The 16681-nt window shown below is 46.1% G+C and overlaps 1 protein-coding gene across 4 annotated transcripts; it reads left to right on the forward strand.

Annotated features, from left to right (window-relative positions):
* Nucleotides 1-2246: 2246 nt before the first annotated feature.
* CALCOCO1 (calcium binding and coiled-coil domain 1) lies at nt 2247-16395 on the forward strand. Of its 4 annotated transcripts, none has more exons than XM_023520740.1 (17): nt 2251-2376; nt 4064-4260; nt 4814-4978; nt 5308-5410; nt 6158-6348; nt 7799-7957; nt 8341-8489; nt 10151-10241; nt 11953-12108; nt 12300-12554; nt 12989-13114; nt 13626-13721; nt 14105-14213; nt 14441-14640; nt 15008-15114; nt 15377-15448; nt 16095-16395. In XM_023520740.1, exons 3-17 carry the CDS (start codon nt 4823-4825, stop codon nt 16270-16272), a joined length of 2148 nt encoding a protein of 715 aa, XP_023376508.1. In that variant the 5' UTR covers nt 2251-2376; nt 4064-4260; nt 4814-4822; the 3' UTR covers nt 16273-16395. The 4 variants fall into 4 exon arrangements, with proteins under 4 accessions (XP_011374084.1, XP_011374086.1, XP_023376508.1 ...); XM_011375783.2 differs by having other exon boundaries at nt 4077-4260; XM_011375782.2 differs by lacking the exon at nt 4064-4260 and having other exon boundaries at nt 2247-2376.
* Nucleotides 16396-16681: the final 286 nt, after the last annotated feature.

The following is a 16681-nucleotide window of genomic DNA, read 5'->3' on the forward strand; positions in this document are numbered from 1 at the left end:
GAAATACAATTCACATGGCAATGGGCATGGAAGTAAATAACTTCAAACAATAAGTCAATCTATTACAACCGCCATCTTCCATCTGAAGTACATGACAGACATTACTAATTAATACTAGAACTCTTTCCTTCCAGTCCTTCTCAACACAACATTTCAGTCAGTCATTATCAATAACCTGAATTGGATTTAAAAAAAAAAGTTTAAATTGATATACTGTTCTTACGTGACCTCCTAAATTCCAATAAACATTATTCATTCCTACCTCTGAATCTTTGCTTCAGCCTAGAATAAGCTTATCCTTCCTAGACCTGTCTTGTCAAACTATCCAAATCCAATCCATCCTTTGCATATCTGTATTTTATATTCATTCTTTCAGCAAAATTTAATGAATACCTAGCATAGTTCCTGACACAAATATTTGTTGAATGAATCTGTTTAACATCACTTCATGCCTCGCACATATAAATGCTCAGTGAACATTTGTTCCCTGATTAACGGCACTGTTCCTTAGAACAATGGGAGTTAGTATCACATACCAGGAGTTTCCGGGGTGGGAATATAGTGTACTGGGAATATACTACTATGATGTACTGACTATTCGTGCTCGAATCCTGATTCTACCACTTACTAGTTGGGTGACCACAGGTAAATCACTTAATTATCTGTGCCTCAGTCTTCATCATATATAAAGTGGGGATAATAATAGGGCCTACTACAGAGGCTGTTGTATTAAATGGAAAACTTCTTAGCATAGTTTAAACACATTGTAAGAACACAATAAATAGGAGTTATTATTCTTGGCACCAGCTTGAGACTGAGTTTTCCTCCAAGCTCTTATTCTGGGTGTAAGATAAAAACCAAGAATACTTGACACATGGGTGCCCGAACTGGCCTCACTCTTTGTTTTGTTTTGGCCTCACTCTTAACTTATCCCAGGACCTTGAGCTCAACAAGCAGCTCATTAAACAGGAATAGTCATAAATCTTGACTAATTACACAGACATGTCACCTAATGTTTGTGAAGCCCAGTGACTTATTCTGCCTGACCCAGGGTCAGGCACCAAACACCCTATTCAGTCGTAAAAGCAAAATACTACCAAAAAACTTAGAAAATGCAGAGGCTCCATAAGTTAGTGTAGCAGAGAATTAAAGCAGGCACCCAGGAAGAGCAAATCAATCCTTGGACTGTAATCTCCTAACATGAAGACAGGGAGAGAGATCATTTAGAATGCCTCAGCATACATGGGGACGGGACAGGGGGCGGGCCCCAGAGCAGGATGTACGCCCAAGGCTTTGACTCTAACTTGGGCTGTGGGAGGACTGTGAACCTTTCACCTCTTAAAAAAACAAAACAAAACAAAACAAAACCAGGAACAACAACATGTATGGTTATCCTAATTAATTTAAGCCAATTAAAAGGCTTTAGGCAAACTGTGGCCCCAGTAAGTGGCTTGTTTGTGAGTTGTGACAGGTCCTGAATTCTTCCAGGCTCCCCTTCCAATTTCATTCTTCCACTTGACCTCCCCTCTCTCCCACTACTTTATCCTCAGGCAATGGATTCTCTTCCTAGACCTAGAGGTCACTCTAGGGGGGCCCACTCGAGGAGTGTATTGGAAGGCCCATTACTGAAACCTTAAAACTGGAAAGAAAAAAATAATAATAACGGCGCACAACACGTAGGTTTTACAGGTGCTGTCCCTGAGGTTGAAGCAAAGAAGAAACTGCTAGCACAGCTGTTAGTTTCCCATGTCCTAAATGGTAGATAGCTGTAATGTAGTGGCAAGAGCACTGCACGCGGAGTCGTGCAATCCTGGTGTCCTACCATCTCATAACTTTGATACTTTAGACCGGTTCCCTAACCGTTCTGGGCTTTAGTTTCTTCCTCTGTAAAGTATGGATAACAATACCGCCTATCTAACAGCTCGTTGCGGTTGAAAGTGAACGAGAGACTATCTCGTTGGGGATCTCTGTAAAGTACTGTACGGAAGGCGTTAGAGCCTTAACTCCTCCCCACCCCCAACCACGCACGTTACAAACCAGCAGTCACCACTAACATAGCCTGCCCCCTCCTAAGGAATCATGGGCCGTGAAGTCCTTTGATGGCCACACCCTCGTTTACTGTCATGGTGGTGAGAACTACGCATCCCAGACTGCAATAGTGAGGCCGCAGTCACGACCGCCCCCTACTCCGCCCTCCTTGCGCACAGCCTCCTGTGACATGTAGTCCCGGATCCTAGGAGGTTCGCCGGCAAAAGGGCGCGGAGGAACCACAAACCCCAGAAAGCCTCGCGCCCGCTCTTCTCCCTCCTCTCTAGGAGTCGGAGTGCTGTTTTTGTTGTTGGTGAAAGGTGAGGGAACAGCTGATCCGTCTGTGGGGTAAGAAACTTGGCCTAATTTGGGGGCGATCTTATGGGGAGTCACCCCGCTTTCCAGTCTGTGAAGGGATAAGCTAAGGAGACTATAAAGGTGATGCAGGAGCGTTTGGGTTTTAACGCTTTCCGTACTGAAGAAGCCACCCCCACTGTTTGGGGAGTTCTTGGTCTCAAGGGGGCCCTAATCAAGAGGTTGACCCCTCATTGTGTTCACTTTCCTCTCAATCCTTCTCTGTAAAGCTTGATACGCTTAAGGGAGGTGGGGAGAGGCTGAAATCTTTGCTCTTTTTCACCCATGCAAGACTTGGCCCCCACAACCCTTCCCTTCCCCCCTTCCCATTCCCCCGCCCCCCGCCAATCCAAAAGCTTTACGACACTGACTCCCTGGGGATAAAACCTTACAAGATGTAGAACGTCAAGGAACTCTAGACGCCTGCAGAGTGCGAACACCTCAGTCTGGCTACACGCATACACCTTAGGTGCCCAGAGCTCTTTCGGGCCTGGGGAATGTTTCAAACTGTTAAGGATTTTATTTGTGGAGAGTATTTGGGATTCCCCAGGCTTAGATCTTTGGGGCAATTGATCCTCCCGCCCCGTTAGAAAGCCAGAAAATTGTATTTGGAGAAAACATGGACTGGTTTTAACTAGCGATTTTTTAAAGAGATGAAAATCCGAAGAAACTTCTTTTTCTCAATTCAGTCCCTTTTTTAGAGGTAGAAGTTGTTCCGTTTTGTAAAGTTGGCCCACTTTTCTTTCTCTACCTAGTTTCTGTCTTCTTTTAAAGTTCCTAACCCCCTGACTTCAGCCTGGTGTGGGTTTGTGATGTTTGGAAGCATACACATGACTAGTGGCTATCTATGACTGATTGGATGCCGGATGCTGTCAGTTGTGGCTGACTCGGATGAAGATTAGTGGACTAGAGAGATGACGATGGTCATCTCACAGCCCTGGACCGAGGAGTTCTCTTGATTGTTATTGTTATCTTTTCTCACCCCACCCCCATATTTTCCCATTAACTCTCCCTACTTAACTTGAAACATCCTATAATGGACCTCCAACTACCAATCTCAATCTTCCTCTCAATCTCATCCTATAGTGTACCTCCAACTACCAGTCCAAGCAGATGGAGGGATTCAAGCACTTAAAAATAAGGCTAAGGGAAGCGGAGAGAAGATGGGGAGGGAAATACTGAAGCTGGGTTAACATATAGTCAAACTAGAAGGTTTATAGTCTTGCTTCAGGCAAGACCCAAAGATAAGAACGTTAGGTTTTTTTGAACTATCTCTTCCTTCTCTGAATATTATATATATATTTCCCCTTCTGAGGGCCCCTTACTTCCCACCTTCCAGTCTGTCCCCTGCCCAGGGGTGGGGCTTTCCTGGCTTCAGGCCCCGCCCCCCATTCCATCTCCCCACACTACCACGTTCCTGCTTAGTGTTTCACTCCACCCTTGTAGCAGCCGCCTCCAGAATTCTTGGCTTCCTGGAGTAATGAAGTTGAGGACAGAACCTGTCTTTTCTTATATCCTCCCTTTCCCTTTGTCTCTTGGATGAGAGTGGAAGCTTGCTTGCTTTCTTTTTTTTTTTTTTTTTTTTCATGGGGTAGATAGCTCAGGGAGGGAGCCTGAGGATTGGACTGTTTCCTCTCCCATATTCTAGCTCTGAAGACTCAATCATTACTTCAGAGATTAGTTGTTGTTTTCAGGTGTCATAAGCCATTCCTGTGCACAGTTGGGTTAACAAGCCCAAGAGTGGGCAGAGAGAGACTGGCTCAGAATGAGGAGGCCTCACACCTCAGTTGGATTTTGAATTCAAGAGCCAAAAATATATGGGGGATGGGATGTGGAGATGGAGGCTGAAGAATTCGGAATGCTCAAGGATGTTAAGAGGTAAAAAAGGGGGGACCACAGAGCCTAGGAAACAGATTTGATTGGGGGGGCAGTGAAAAGGGAGCAGAAATTAGAGATCTTAACTCTAGAAAGAATCTATGATTCAGAGTGGGTGCAGTATGAGACAGGATGTGGACTGACTTGGAAGGCCAGACTTATGTCGTATAGACTAAGAGTGATACATCTAAAAGGGTCCTATGACCCAGCGGTCCCCAACCTTTTTGGTGCCAGAGACCAGTGCTCCTATAAGAATCTAATGGCTGATGGTCTGAGGTAGAGCTGAGGCAGTGATGCTAGCGCTGGGGAGCAGCTGCAAATATAGATGAAACTTTGCTTGCCCGTCACTCATCTCCTGCTGGCGGCCCAGTTGTGGTACTGGTGGTACCGGTCCGCATCCTAGGGGTTAGGGACCCCTGCTATAACCCTTAGGGACTAGACAGTAGATATGTCTTCATCTCCAGGTGTAGTGGCAGGGACTGTAGTTAGGAGGGGATGAAGTTGAGGGGAAAAAGGGAGTGGAGAGACTTTAGGATATTTATCCTTTGTTTCACAGGAGGGCAGAATGGAAGAATCATCACTAAACCGGGCACCATCTCGGTGTGGAGTCAGCTTTCTGAATGTAGCCCGGACCTACATCCCCAACACCAAGGTGGAATGTCACTACACCCTTCCCCCAGGCACCGTGCCCAGTGCCAGTGACTGGATTGGCATCTTCAAGGTATCCCTGGAACCCCTTTTGGCTCAGGCTCATGAGCCATGGGTTGGTTGGAATAAGACAAACACAAGATTGAGGTTCTTGAATTCTCAATCTTGTGTTGATAAAGAAGGGAAAAAGATGTCACAGGAAAAAGATGTGACAGAGGCTGTCTGTATAAGCAAAGCTCACCTACCCATTTGAGGTTTGCTCTCTCCTGACACATTTGTGTCCCTTCACTTTTCCTCTCTCTCATCATCCTTGCCCCTGTAACACCATTCTATCATCCCTTTCTACCATCCATAGCTGGTAGTTCCATCACCATAATTCTCTCCCATCTTGGGCTTTCACAGGTGGAGGCTGCCTGTGTTCGGGATTACCACACGTTTGTGTGGTCTTCAGTGCCTGAAAGTGCATCTGATGGTTCCCCTGTCCATGCCAGTGTCCAGTTCCAAGGTATAAGGGAAGATGGAAAACTGGGAAGGAGGAACCAAGGGGATAGAGGTTTGGAAAAAGGAAGTGGGCTCAGAAACATAAAAGTTAGACACAGGACAGGAAAAAATAAGTCTAAATAAATAAAATATATATATCCAATAGGATTTAGCAGACATGGAATTATGGGACTATCACAGAATCAGAAACTTAGGGATGGAAGGAATTGTGGAGGGCAGCTAATCCTGCCTCCTACCAAAAGATGGAGGAACTAGAGAGTAGGGAAGAAGAAAAGGTGGTGTCATATATTTAGAATCATTGGATTCTAAAGACCTGGGTTCAAATCTCAGCTCTAATACTTACAAGCTATTTGATCTTAGGCAAAAATACTTAACCTCTCTGTGTTTGTTATTTTAGCAGTAAAAGGGGATGCCTGGCTTGCAGGAATAATGTAAGGATTTTAAATGATATAGGTAAAACTGTTAGCAAGTGCCTGATACATTGTGGACACTCAATAAATAGTTACTATTATTATTGTTACTATTATTATTAAGGAGGGTAGGTTTGGGAAAGAGAGGAAGGAGAGAACTAGGCAGAAAGGAGAGAGAAGATTATCCCAGGGAACAGAAATAGCCTGTGGGAAGTGGAGAAGAGAGAAAACAAAATACAGAACAGAGAGCAAGGAGCCAGAGCCAAAGACAGTGGATAATTTGATATACCAGGGGCACCTCGGATCATATTGGGGTCCTGGGTTCATTCTTCTTCCTACAGCCAGCTACCTGCCCAAACCAGGAGCCCAGCTCTACCAGTTCAGATACGTGAACCGCCAGGGCCGGGTGTGTGGGCAGAGTCCCCCTTTCCAGTTCCGAGAGCCAAGGCCCATGGATGAACTAGTGACTCTGGAAGAGACTGACAGCGGCTCTGACATCCTGCTTGTTGTCCCCAAGGCAACTGTGCTTCAGGTGAGAACAGCAGCAGAGCTGTTCCTGGGAAAAAGAGTGGGAGGACAGCAAGGGACCCCTTCCCACTGCACCCTCCCCTCAGCTGTAGCTGCAGCTGGAGACCTCATTGAGAGTTACAGAAAGTCTTGCCTTCAAGAAAGTCTCAATCTAACATAGACATGAACATGTAGGGCAGAAAAGCAAGCCACCCACGGGCCAACATCACTCAAGATTTCATAAGAGCCTTTTGATCCTTCCTTCTTCAAGTGCTATATCCTGCCTATATCCCTGGAGGAAGATGCAGAGGGTGGAGTGAGGCCACTCCAGGGAAGGAACAGCCAGAGGAAGGGGAGGATGAGACCCACTTCCAGGATAGATGAAGAGTGAGAGCAGATAGGTATGGCCCCAGGCCTGCTGTGTCTAGTACCAAAGGTGCCACCCACATGTGGCTTTTGAGCACTTTAAACATGACTGGTCCAAATTGAGATGTACTGTATGAGTAAACCACATACCGGATTTTGAAGACTTAGTTTTAAAAAAAAAAAGAGTGTAAAAGATTTTCATAACTTTTTATATTGATTACATGTTGAAATGATAATATTTCAGGTAGACTGAGTTAGAGAAAATATTGTTAAAATTTATTTCATTTGTTTCTTATTAGTAATTTTTTTAAAGTGACTACTAGAAACTTTTAAATTATACATGTGGCTCATATTATTTTTCTGTTGGACCAAATAGAGAAGAATTCAGGAGTGGAAGTAGACATTAGCAAGGAAGACTCCCTGAGGAAGGTGAGGGCCAGGGCTAGGTAGGGAGGAAGCACACTCCCCAGACAGGAGGACAGGCCTGAGGAAGGCTTAGAAGGGGAAAATGAGTAGCTTATCTGTGATTTAGATAAACTCCTACCCTCTAGAACACTCTATACACATGGAATCAACACATGAGTCAAGAGATGTATGAGCTTCTACCCTGTGTTGTTTTTACATTTATTATTTTCATTACTATTACCTTACAACAACCTATACTAAGGGATCACCTTACAAATGAAGACACAGAGACTCAGAGAAGTTAAGTCACTTGTTCAGAGTCACATAACTAATAAGGATTGTATTGGAGATTTAAACCCACATCTGTCTGATTCCAGAACAGATAGAGTGAAATGAGGGGAGCCATCCTTTTTGTCTGTGCAGATTGAGAAAGACAAGGGTCCCTGCAGTTGCTAAGTGAAGCGGGGACCAGGCCTTGGGTGGGGAATGGTAAGAGAGGGGTAAGCAGTTAAGAGTGCCAGCTGGTATGTCTCCTGGGTGGTGAGCAGGCTTCAGTAGCACACAAAGCCTCCCCTTACTTGCCTCTTTGTAGCCTGTGCTGATGTAACTTCCCAACCCTGAAATGCATCTGCAGAATAATTGGGAAGGGACCTTGGAATGCGTACTTCACAAGCATACCTCTCTTTCCATCCTGCCCCCTGTAGAACCAGCTGGATGAGAGCCAGCAAGAGAGGAATGACCTGATGCAACTGAAACTGCAGCTGGAGGGGCAGGTCATGGAGCTGAGGAGCCGAGTGCAGGAGCTCGAGATGGCTCTGGCAACTGCCAGGCAGGAGCATGCAGAGCTGATGGAGCAATACAAGGTGAGAGTTGGGCCACATAGGGGACAGACCTAGCTGCTCACCTAGGGTCCAAAATCTGAACCTAGTGAAGAGGATAAAGGGGAGACATTCATGAGCTATTTTTGGCATCAGAGAAATAGGTTTAAGGGCTAACAAGTGGGATTAAAGTTGATATGAGAGGATACACATCCCAAATTTGTAATGAGATACAGTTCTTTGAACACAGGAATGCTGAGGCAGGGCAGAGGTGGCTCACTGTATTCACCAGTAAGGGAATATTCCTTTAGTTTCTTTTTCGAGGAAGGTGACTGGATAGGGAGGTGGGCACAGTCAAACTCTGGTATGTTGCACTCTTTGAGATGAGTGTCAACTTCTCTCTTTTTCTGGGGGAACTTTAATTCTAGGGGCTTTCCCGGTCCCACGGGGAGCTCACTGAAGAGAGGGACATCCTGAGCCGGCAGCAGGGAGACCACGTGGCACGCATCCTGGAGCTGGAAGATGATATCCAGACCATCAGTGACAAAGTTCTGACAAAGGAGGTGGAGCTAGACAGGTGAGGAGACCTCCTCTCTTCCCATTACTTCCCGTCATTTCCTATGACCCCGGAACTCCAGCTTTCTGTTTCAGGCAAGCAAGGTTACACTCTATCTCACATGGTTTCTTTTTCCCTTATCAACCTCATTACGTAGGGTATTCCAATTACTAAGGATATCTTTTTCTGCCTAGGCTCCCTTCCATCTTTCCTAACCTATTCTGTATTCCTCAACTTCAGCAGCAATCATAGTTAACCATTTATTGTGCAGCAAAGGCTAAGCAGGAGCTAGGAGTAGAGGATTTGGAAAAAAAGAATGGGTAGAATAGTCAATGCAAGTTAAGAGAGGATGGATTTCAGATTTTATCACAGCAAAGAATAAGATTAGACTCTGTTCTCACTATTAGGAAATGTTAAAACTGGTGATCTATGAATGTTAGGGAATCTCTCCCCTGAAAAAAAGGTATAAATCATAGTATCTTTGCATTGAGAGGGATATAAGGTATTTAAGAGGGTATGTAAGAGAAGATCACTATCTTAGAAGGCAGCTTTTTTCAATATCGGACCGCTGTTATTTTTGTATCTCTTGTATTGAGCCAAACTCTACCATCCTATAACTTTTAACCACTGGTCCTGGTTTAGACCTCTGGAGCCACATAGAATAAATTTCTTTCTTCTACCAGACAATTATTATTTCTACAAAATAGCACAAATATTGACCAGCTCCCCTGCCTATTCTTCATATTTCATCAGGAGAAATACTCTAATTCTTTCTTTTATCAAATGACATAATTTTCATTAATTTAGTACTGGTAGATTTGATATTTTTTTTAATTCTTTAAAGAAAAGAGGCATTCTATCCAAGAGTAAAAAGTAAGTTGATCCCTGAGGCTTCTTCAGTCCAGGATATATTAGTCTTGCCTTAGAGAGAGACTAAGTGTCTAGGTTCTAGATCATGGAATAGAAAAGCAGGGATCAGACTGAGCATTTGGAAAAGATTAAAGACTGTCTACACCAGGGTTTAGCAAACTATGGCCCATGTGCCAGATCTCACCTGCTACTTGTTTTTTAATAACCCCTGAGGTAAAAATGGTTTTGACAATTTTTAATGGTTGACATGGGAAATTTTTTTACATGGGAAAATACATGAAATTCAAATTTCAGCGTTTATAAATAAAGTTTTATTGGAACAGCCATGCTCTCTCATTTACTTATAGTCTATGCTGTTTCCACACTACAGTGGCAGAGTTGAGTAGTTGCCACAGAAACCACATGGCCTGTAAAGCCTAAAATATTTACTGTTAGGCCTTTTACAGAAAAAGTCTGCCAACTTCTAACCTAGACCAAAAGTTTATAATCAGCATTTCTAGAAGAGACTGGATTCAAGTCTCTTGACTGAGTGAAAACAACGAGGGAGCCATCAACAGAACATTCCTTAAAGTGATACAATAAAGAAAAGGAAAAAATTGTTTATTTCTAGATTGTGCTCTAGAACCAGGAATCTTAGGGACTTGGGGCTCAGAACAAGATTGTCTTGGTTTGGGGATTTGAGCATCCCAGAGAGAAGTAGAGGTCTGGGCCTAGGGGACCACCAGTAGAAGATCTTAAGCCAGAAGTGCATGGCCTTCATTCCTTCTCTGGTGACCAGTCAGTTATCTGATATCCCATCCTTCTATTCACAGGGTTAGGGACACAGTGAAGGCCCTGACTCGGGAACAAGAGAAGCTCCTTGGGCAACTGAAGGAAGTGCATGCAGATAAGGAGCAAAGTGAGGTAAGGGCTCAGGGTTGATTTGCTTTCTCAGTTGTTCATCCAGCGTTCATTGAGTCTCTTCTGAGTGCTGGGCACCAAAGGGGATAAAAATGTAAAGAAAACGTTGTGTACACTCTCCTAGGGAACACAAGTCATATACACAAATCAGGATTTGTCAAAGGGGAACATAGTAAGTGTCACAGAGAGTATAATAAAGTGTCATGATGCTCCATGGAGGTAAATGGGGGAACGTCTTGTTAGGGACATTAGAAAGAACTTTTAAAAAGAGGGCATAAATTAGCCTAGTATTTCTAAATTTTTTAGCAGTATAACCCTTTCTGCCCCACTCTGCAATGAAGTTTTACATCTTAAGTGAAACCTCACTGAATAAAATAAAAGCAATATTTTACTACTATGAATTTATTTTTATAAATTTAAAAGTATAACATTTACTTATAAAGTCATGAAAGCAATTAGGTAATTTTGATGGATACCAAACCTTGAAATTAGAGGTTATGGATGACTGTTCTGTCAGCCTTAGCAACTAATGTATCTCTGAATTTGTTTTGGTTGTACAATATTGAAAACACCTTGAGTCACACACAAGTGAGTGCAAATTGATAATAATTTTTAAACTATCCACCTTGCAATCTGTTTGTTCTTCACTTCAATAGAAAATACAGTAGAAACTTTATTATGATATTTGCACAAAAATGAATTAACCTGGAAGCACATGTCAGTGGATTGGTGATCTCTAATGTGTTAACTTGTGAGTTTGTGCATCATTGTTTTATTAGAGTTTTTAATAATTTAGAAGTTTAAGCCAAATACTTGCAGAACTTCTAAATGGCTTTCTCAGAACCCTAGTCTTCTGTAAAAGATTGTTTGAAAACTATTTGCTCAGCAATGAAGGATAGGTAGAATTTGAATAAACAGAGATGAAAGGAAGCCATTGTAGGAACGGGAAAACATGAGCAAAGGCTTAGAACACCCAGAACACTCAGGGCAGTTGAATGTGTGGGTAAAGAGTTTGCAGTAAGGCCTACATCAGATTGTAAATGATCTTGAGTTTAATCTTTATTCTGCAAGCAGTAAGAGGCATTGATGATTTAAAGAACTGTACTTAAGATTAATCTGATTGCCTTGTGGAAAATAAACTAGTTGTAAGATTATTAAGCAGTCCAAGCAAGAAATGACCAGAGCCTAAGCTAACGTGGTCATGGAGATAGAAAAGAGAAAATGCCTGTGAACAAGATGGAAGATGGAGAAGCAATAGGCTTTTCTGTGGGCCACTAGGAAGAGAACATAGCCAAGCATGGCACCAAGATATCTGAGTGACTTGCAAAGCAGTTAGTACCATGGACAGAAATAAAAGTGGAAATGCCTATGGTAGCCTGGAAGAATATGCTGAGTTTGCAGGGCCTATAGGATACCCAGACTGTGTTTTGATTTAAAAGGAAGAGTGTGGAAGCAGAAATGGAACACGGGATACCTAGATTCATGTAAGATCCTAGGCTCTGACAGGATACCTCGTTTTGGGAGCTGGAGACTAGATGTTTAGAATTAAGCCACTTTCAGCTGAGAACCCAAGGAGGGCTGGCAAGAACTGAATGCTTGAGTCTGTGTTAAATCTGAGAAGTAGAACCTTGACCTCTCTCATCACAGTGGTTCACCTCCCTGGGCACCCCAAATACACATACCCCTTTCTTTACCTACTCTCCACCTCCATCAGGCCGAGCTCCAAATGGCACAACAGGAGAATCGTCGCTTGAATTTGGAACTCCAGGAGGCCAAGGGCCGGCAGGAGGAGCAGGGTGCTCAGGTCCAGAGACTGAAGGACAAGGTGGCCCAGATGAAGGACACTCTAAACCAGGCCCAGCAGCGGGTGGTGAGTGAAACCCTAGGCAACAAGAAGCAGAGAAAGTTCCAAGGGGTAGTTGTAGAAAAGTATGGGGAAAGACATGGCTAAAGATTTAACAACCCAATCCTGAGTCCTGATGCGGGGGGTCGGGGGGAAGCCTCCCTGGTTCATGATGACTCACTGGGAGCCCTGATCTCCATTTCATCTTTTCTTCTGAGGCTGAGCTGGAGCCCCTGAAGGAGCAGCTTCGAGGGGCCCAGGAGCTTGCAGCTTCAAGCCAGCAGAAAGCCGCTCTTCTTGGGGAAGAGTTGGCCAGCGCAGCCAGAGCCAGGGACCGCACCATAGCCAAGTTACACCACAGCCGCCTGGAAGTGGCTGAAGTCAACGGCAGGCTGGCTGAGCTCAGTCTGCACTTGAAGGAGGAAAAAAGCCAATGGAGCAAGGAGCGGGCAGGGATGCTGCAGAGTGTGGAGGTAGAGCAGTGTGGGGACCTGGCAGGCTCACCTCTATGTGGTCAGATCTCCTGGGAGGAGAGAAAGTGGGTGGTGGGAACTTCAGAAGACTTGAGGGGCAGGGGCTATGAGGTAGGAACACTTCACCGTCTAGGTGTGACCCATCCCTAAGCAGAGTGTCTCAACCCTGGTCTCCATAGCAACTTAGTTAGCATCTTGATTCAGAAACATTTACCATTCTAGGCACCAAGCTATGCCGTATGCCATTCCTGATCAGCAAGGTGCCTTCCTGTCAGGTCCCTTCATTCAAGGAAGTGAAGGAATGAGGAAGGCAGGAAGGGAAAATTGTTCCCAAAAGATTCAATTAAATGAAGGGATACAATGAGAGATGGTGCTGTTGCCAGGGGCATCCCTTTGCCTTCAACCTGCTATTTTCCTTTCTGGCCATCTCCCAGGCAGAGAAGGACAAGATCCTGAAGCTGAGTGCAGAAATACTTCGGCTGGAAAAGGCCATTCAAGAAGAGAGGACACAGAATCAAGTGCTCAAGACTGAACTGGCCCGGGAAAAGGATTCTAGCCTGGTGAGGTGCCTAGCCACCCCTGAGTCCTGGTCTCATGTCTTCCTGAGGCCAATGCCCCTCCGTCTTAGGTGTGGGCTCAAAAGTGCAAGGTGCTCACTTATATGTTGGAGGCGGCATCTCACTTGCACACCTCTCAGCCCTCACTGGTTTGAAACATGCAGTGTCCCTTTCTGCTCTCAGGGCACACATTCTGGGTGTAGTAGTGATGACTTAAAAGAATTTTAGAGTGGCCCTACTATGACCAAGGCCTTTGCAGCCCAGCCCAGAGCAGTCATCCAGGTCTCCATTCGAGAGGCAGAAACTAGGACTCAGGCAACTGAATCTCCCTCAACCAAGACAAAAGACTCATGGAAAAAATGTTGGAGTTTCCCCTTTGTGTGTTTGGGCAAGAGAGAAACAAAGGCATGGAGAGAAGTGCTTCTAGATTGTTGGTCCAGGTCCCAGAGCCCAGAGCCCAGGTTCTTGGAGGTACATTCAAGGCTTCAGACTGCACCTGGCCCTTTTCCCTTAGGTGCAATTGTCAGAGAGTAAGCGGGAGCTGACAGAGCTGCGGTCAGCCCTGCGTGTGCTCCAGAAGGAAAAGGAACAGTTGCAGGAGGAGAAGCAGGTGAGAACCCCTAACTCAGGCCCCCTAGACACCAGAACTGAGGACTTGGGGTCTAGAAACTTTGTATGTTCTTGTCATCTCTTGGCCGAGAAACTGGTATTTCTAAGAGGGCCCAGAAGCTAAAAATGGCACCATGGCTCCTCTTATTAGCTGACTTGGCAGGACAGGAGACAATTGCTGGCGGAAGGGAGGGATGTACAGAGTGAAGAAGGGCCTTTGTGAGGGGTGGTGAGGATCTACCTTAAGCTGCCCCACCCTTCAGTAAAGGTATGTAATCCTAAGGAGCTCAGATTTAATCATGAATCAAGAAAAGGCTCTGCAGGTTAGTAAAGTTAGCATCTTCTCAGCCTCTAACGCCTCACCTCTTTCCTTCCCAACTCCAGGAACTACTAGAGTACATGAGAAAGCTGGAAGCCCGCCTGGAGAAGGTAGCAGATGAGAAGTGGAATGAGGACGCTGCCACAGAGGATGAGGAAGCTGCTGCAGGGCTGAGTCTGTACACCCCCAATCTTGTAACACCTCTTTCCCGCTCTTCCTTCTCCTTCTGGGGAAAGCTCCATGTGACCCCTCTGGGAGCTGCCTGTACCTTCTGTGTTTTGCCTTTTTCCTTCCCAGACCCTGGCCCCTATCTAATTTAACTATATCCCTTATCTAAAGGAGCCAGAGCTGATCCAACCCTCTAACAATACATCCTTCTTCTCTTCCTGTTCTGCCTGCAGGCTGCCCAGCAGCTCTGACAGACTCAGAGGATGAATCCCCCGAAGACATGAGGCTCCCGCCGTATGGCCTATGTGAGCATGGAGACCCAGGCTCCTCTCCTGCTGGGCCACGAGAGGCTTCTCCTCTAGTTGTCATCAGCCAACCAGCTCCCATTGCTCCCCACCTCTCAGGGCCAGCTGAGGACAGTAGCTCTGACTCGGTGAGCAGTGAAGACGGGGTAGGACCAAGCCCAGTGGCCCAGCCTCCAGAGCAGGAAGTCTTAGCCATACAGGGGTCTCATTTTTTCTTACGTGAAAGGAGGCAGGCCCAGCCTGTCTTCAGGGTCATCCAGTGAACAGCACCCCAAAACCTAATCTGACCCAAAGCCTCACTGCTGTGAGTAACTGTTCTCCACACTCCTCTTCTTATCCCCAAGCCCCCACCAAAACACATTTCCTGCCTCACTCTTATGACGGCCCACTGTTCTCTGTACTGACCTGGACTACTCTTTCATTATCTGTCCCAATGTGGTACTCCTCCATCCTGGGACACTAGCTGAAAACCCAACCTATCTCTTTGGTGCCTAGGAGGCTGAAGATGAGAAGTCAGTCCTGATGGCAGCTGTGCAGAGTGGGGGTGAGGAGGCCAACCTGCTGCTTCCTGAACTGGGCAATGCCTTCTATGATATGGCCAGGTGAGTGCAGAAGGGGGCGGACAGGAGGGAAATGGGAGAATGCCAGAAAGGGCATGCAGGTGAACAGTCTCCCTGCCCTTCCCCTAACCTCCCTCTTCTTGGCCCCAGCCAAGAAAAGGAGACATAGGTATGATTGACACTGAAAATTACCCACAATTCCAAATCCCAGGTGCCTTCCCAGGAGGTAATCCCTCCCCTCAGCTTATCAATGCACATGTGCACTCAGAGGCCCTGCCTTTAACTGGCTTCTGTATTGTTCTAGCACCATCCTCCGTGGAGCCCAAATTGCCCTGCATCCCCTCTCTCCTGCCCCTACCCCTTTCCCAACTACCAGGTAGGTACCTAGGCTCCATTGGGGGAGGAAGGGAGGTGACCAAGCCCCCAGGGACAGGAACAGGGAGAAAACTGAGATCCAGCATCTATCTGATCACCCCTGAGATGCTGTCCCTCTTCTGTGACTTCCCTGGGGAAACCCTTTGGGTGGTAAAGCAGCAGGGATGGGGAAATCAGGTATCAGATTGCCTCCTCCGCCTTCCACAGCAGGTCAAGAGGGAAAGGCAGGGGTAAGAGAAATTTTATCACTAGCTCTGCCTGGATGTGAGATGCGCTAAGGGCAGGGTGGGAGTGATGCTGTCATCCTTCTTGGCTGGAGCAGGAAGATGAAGGACGATGTCAGACTCATTTTCAGCCTCATTAGGCAGCAGACGGAGATGGAGGGAGGAGAGCAGGAGGTTGGGGGATGGGCTATGCACTACAGAGACCAGCAGGGACTAAAGAAGGTTGGCGGGAGCCAGGGAAACTAAGGCTTCCAGTATTGTGGGGAGAAATATGCTGTGGGAGAGACTAGGTGAGAACTACTAGGATGCTGCATTAGGAACAGGAATCTGGGAGCCCAGGCACATGGGTCCCTCTCCCTGAGGTCCACGAGTCAAGGCAATAGAGCAGACTGACCCTCTCCTTTCCTCTCTGTCTCTTTGTAGTGGCTTTACAGTGGGTCCCTTGTCAGAGGCCAACACTGGGGGCCCTGCCACCCCTCCATGGAAGGAGTGCCCTATTTGTAAGGAGCGCTTCCCAGCTGAGAGTGACAAGGATGCCCTGGAGGACCACATGGATGGACATTTCTTTTTCAGCACCCAGGACCCCTTCACCTTTGAGTGATCTAACCCCTCCCTAGTACAAGCACGAACACACACACGCACATACGACATACTTATGCACAGACACACACTTAAGTCTCATGCCTCTTTTCCAACACAGTGAGTTCCACGATAGTCTGTTCCCTAAGAACCACTCCCATGTGCTCTTTTCACCCTAAGCTCTCCAACTTCATCCTTTCCTACCCAGCTCTTTTGTCCAGGCAGAGGTCCTTCTTGGAAGCAGTGGCTGAATTGACCCACTGAAAGAGGTTTTGGAGGAGCCAGGATGGAGGAGGCATTCCCCAGGAGGAATAGAATCAGCGCCTCCGAGCCCTGGTTGCTTCTCTCACTTTCACCAGCCACCACACCACCACCACCACACACACACACACACTCACTCACACATACTCTTTGGTGCCCCAAAGCCAATC

Source organism: Pteropus vampyrus, unplaced genomic scaffold (assembly GCF_000151845.1).
Source record: "Pteropus vampyrus isolate Shadow unplaced genomic scaffold, Pvam_2.0 Scaffold276, whole genome shotgun sequence".
In the NCBI taxonomy this organism is placed as follows: Eukaryota; Metazoa; Chordata; class Mammalia; order Chiroptera; family Pteropodidae; genus Pteropus; species Pteropus vampyrus.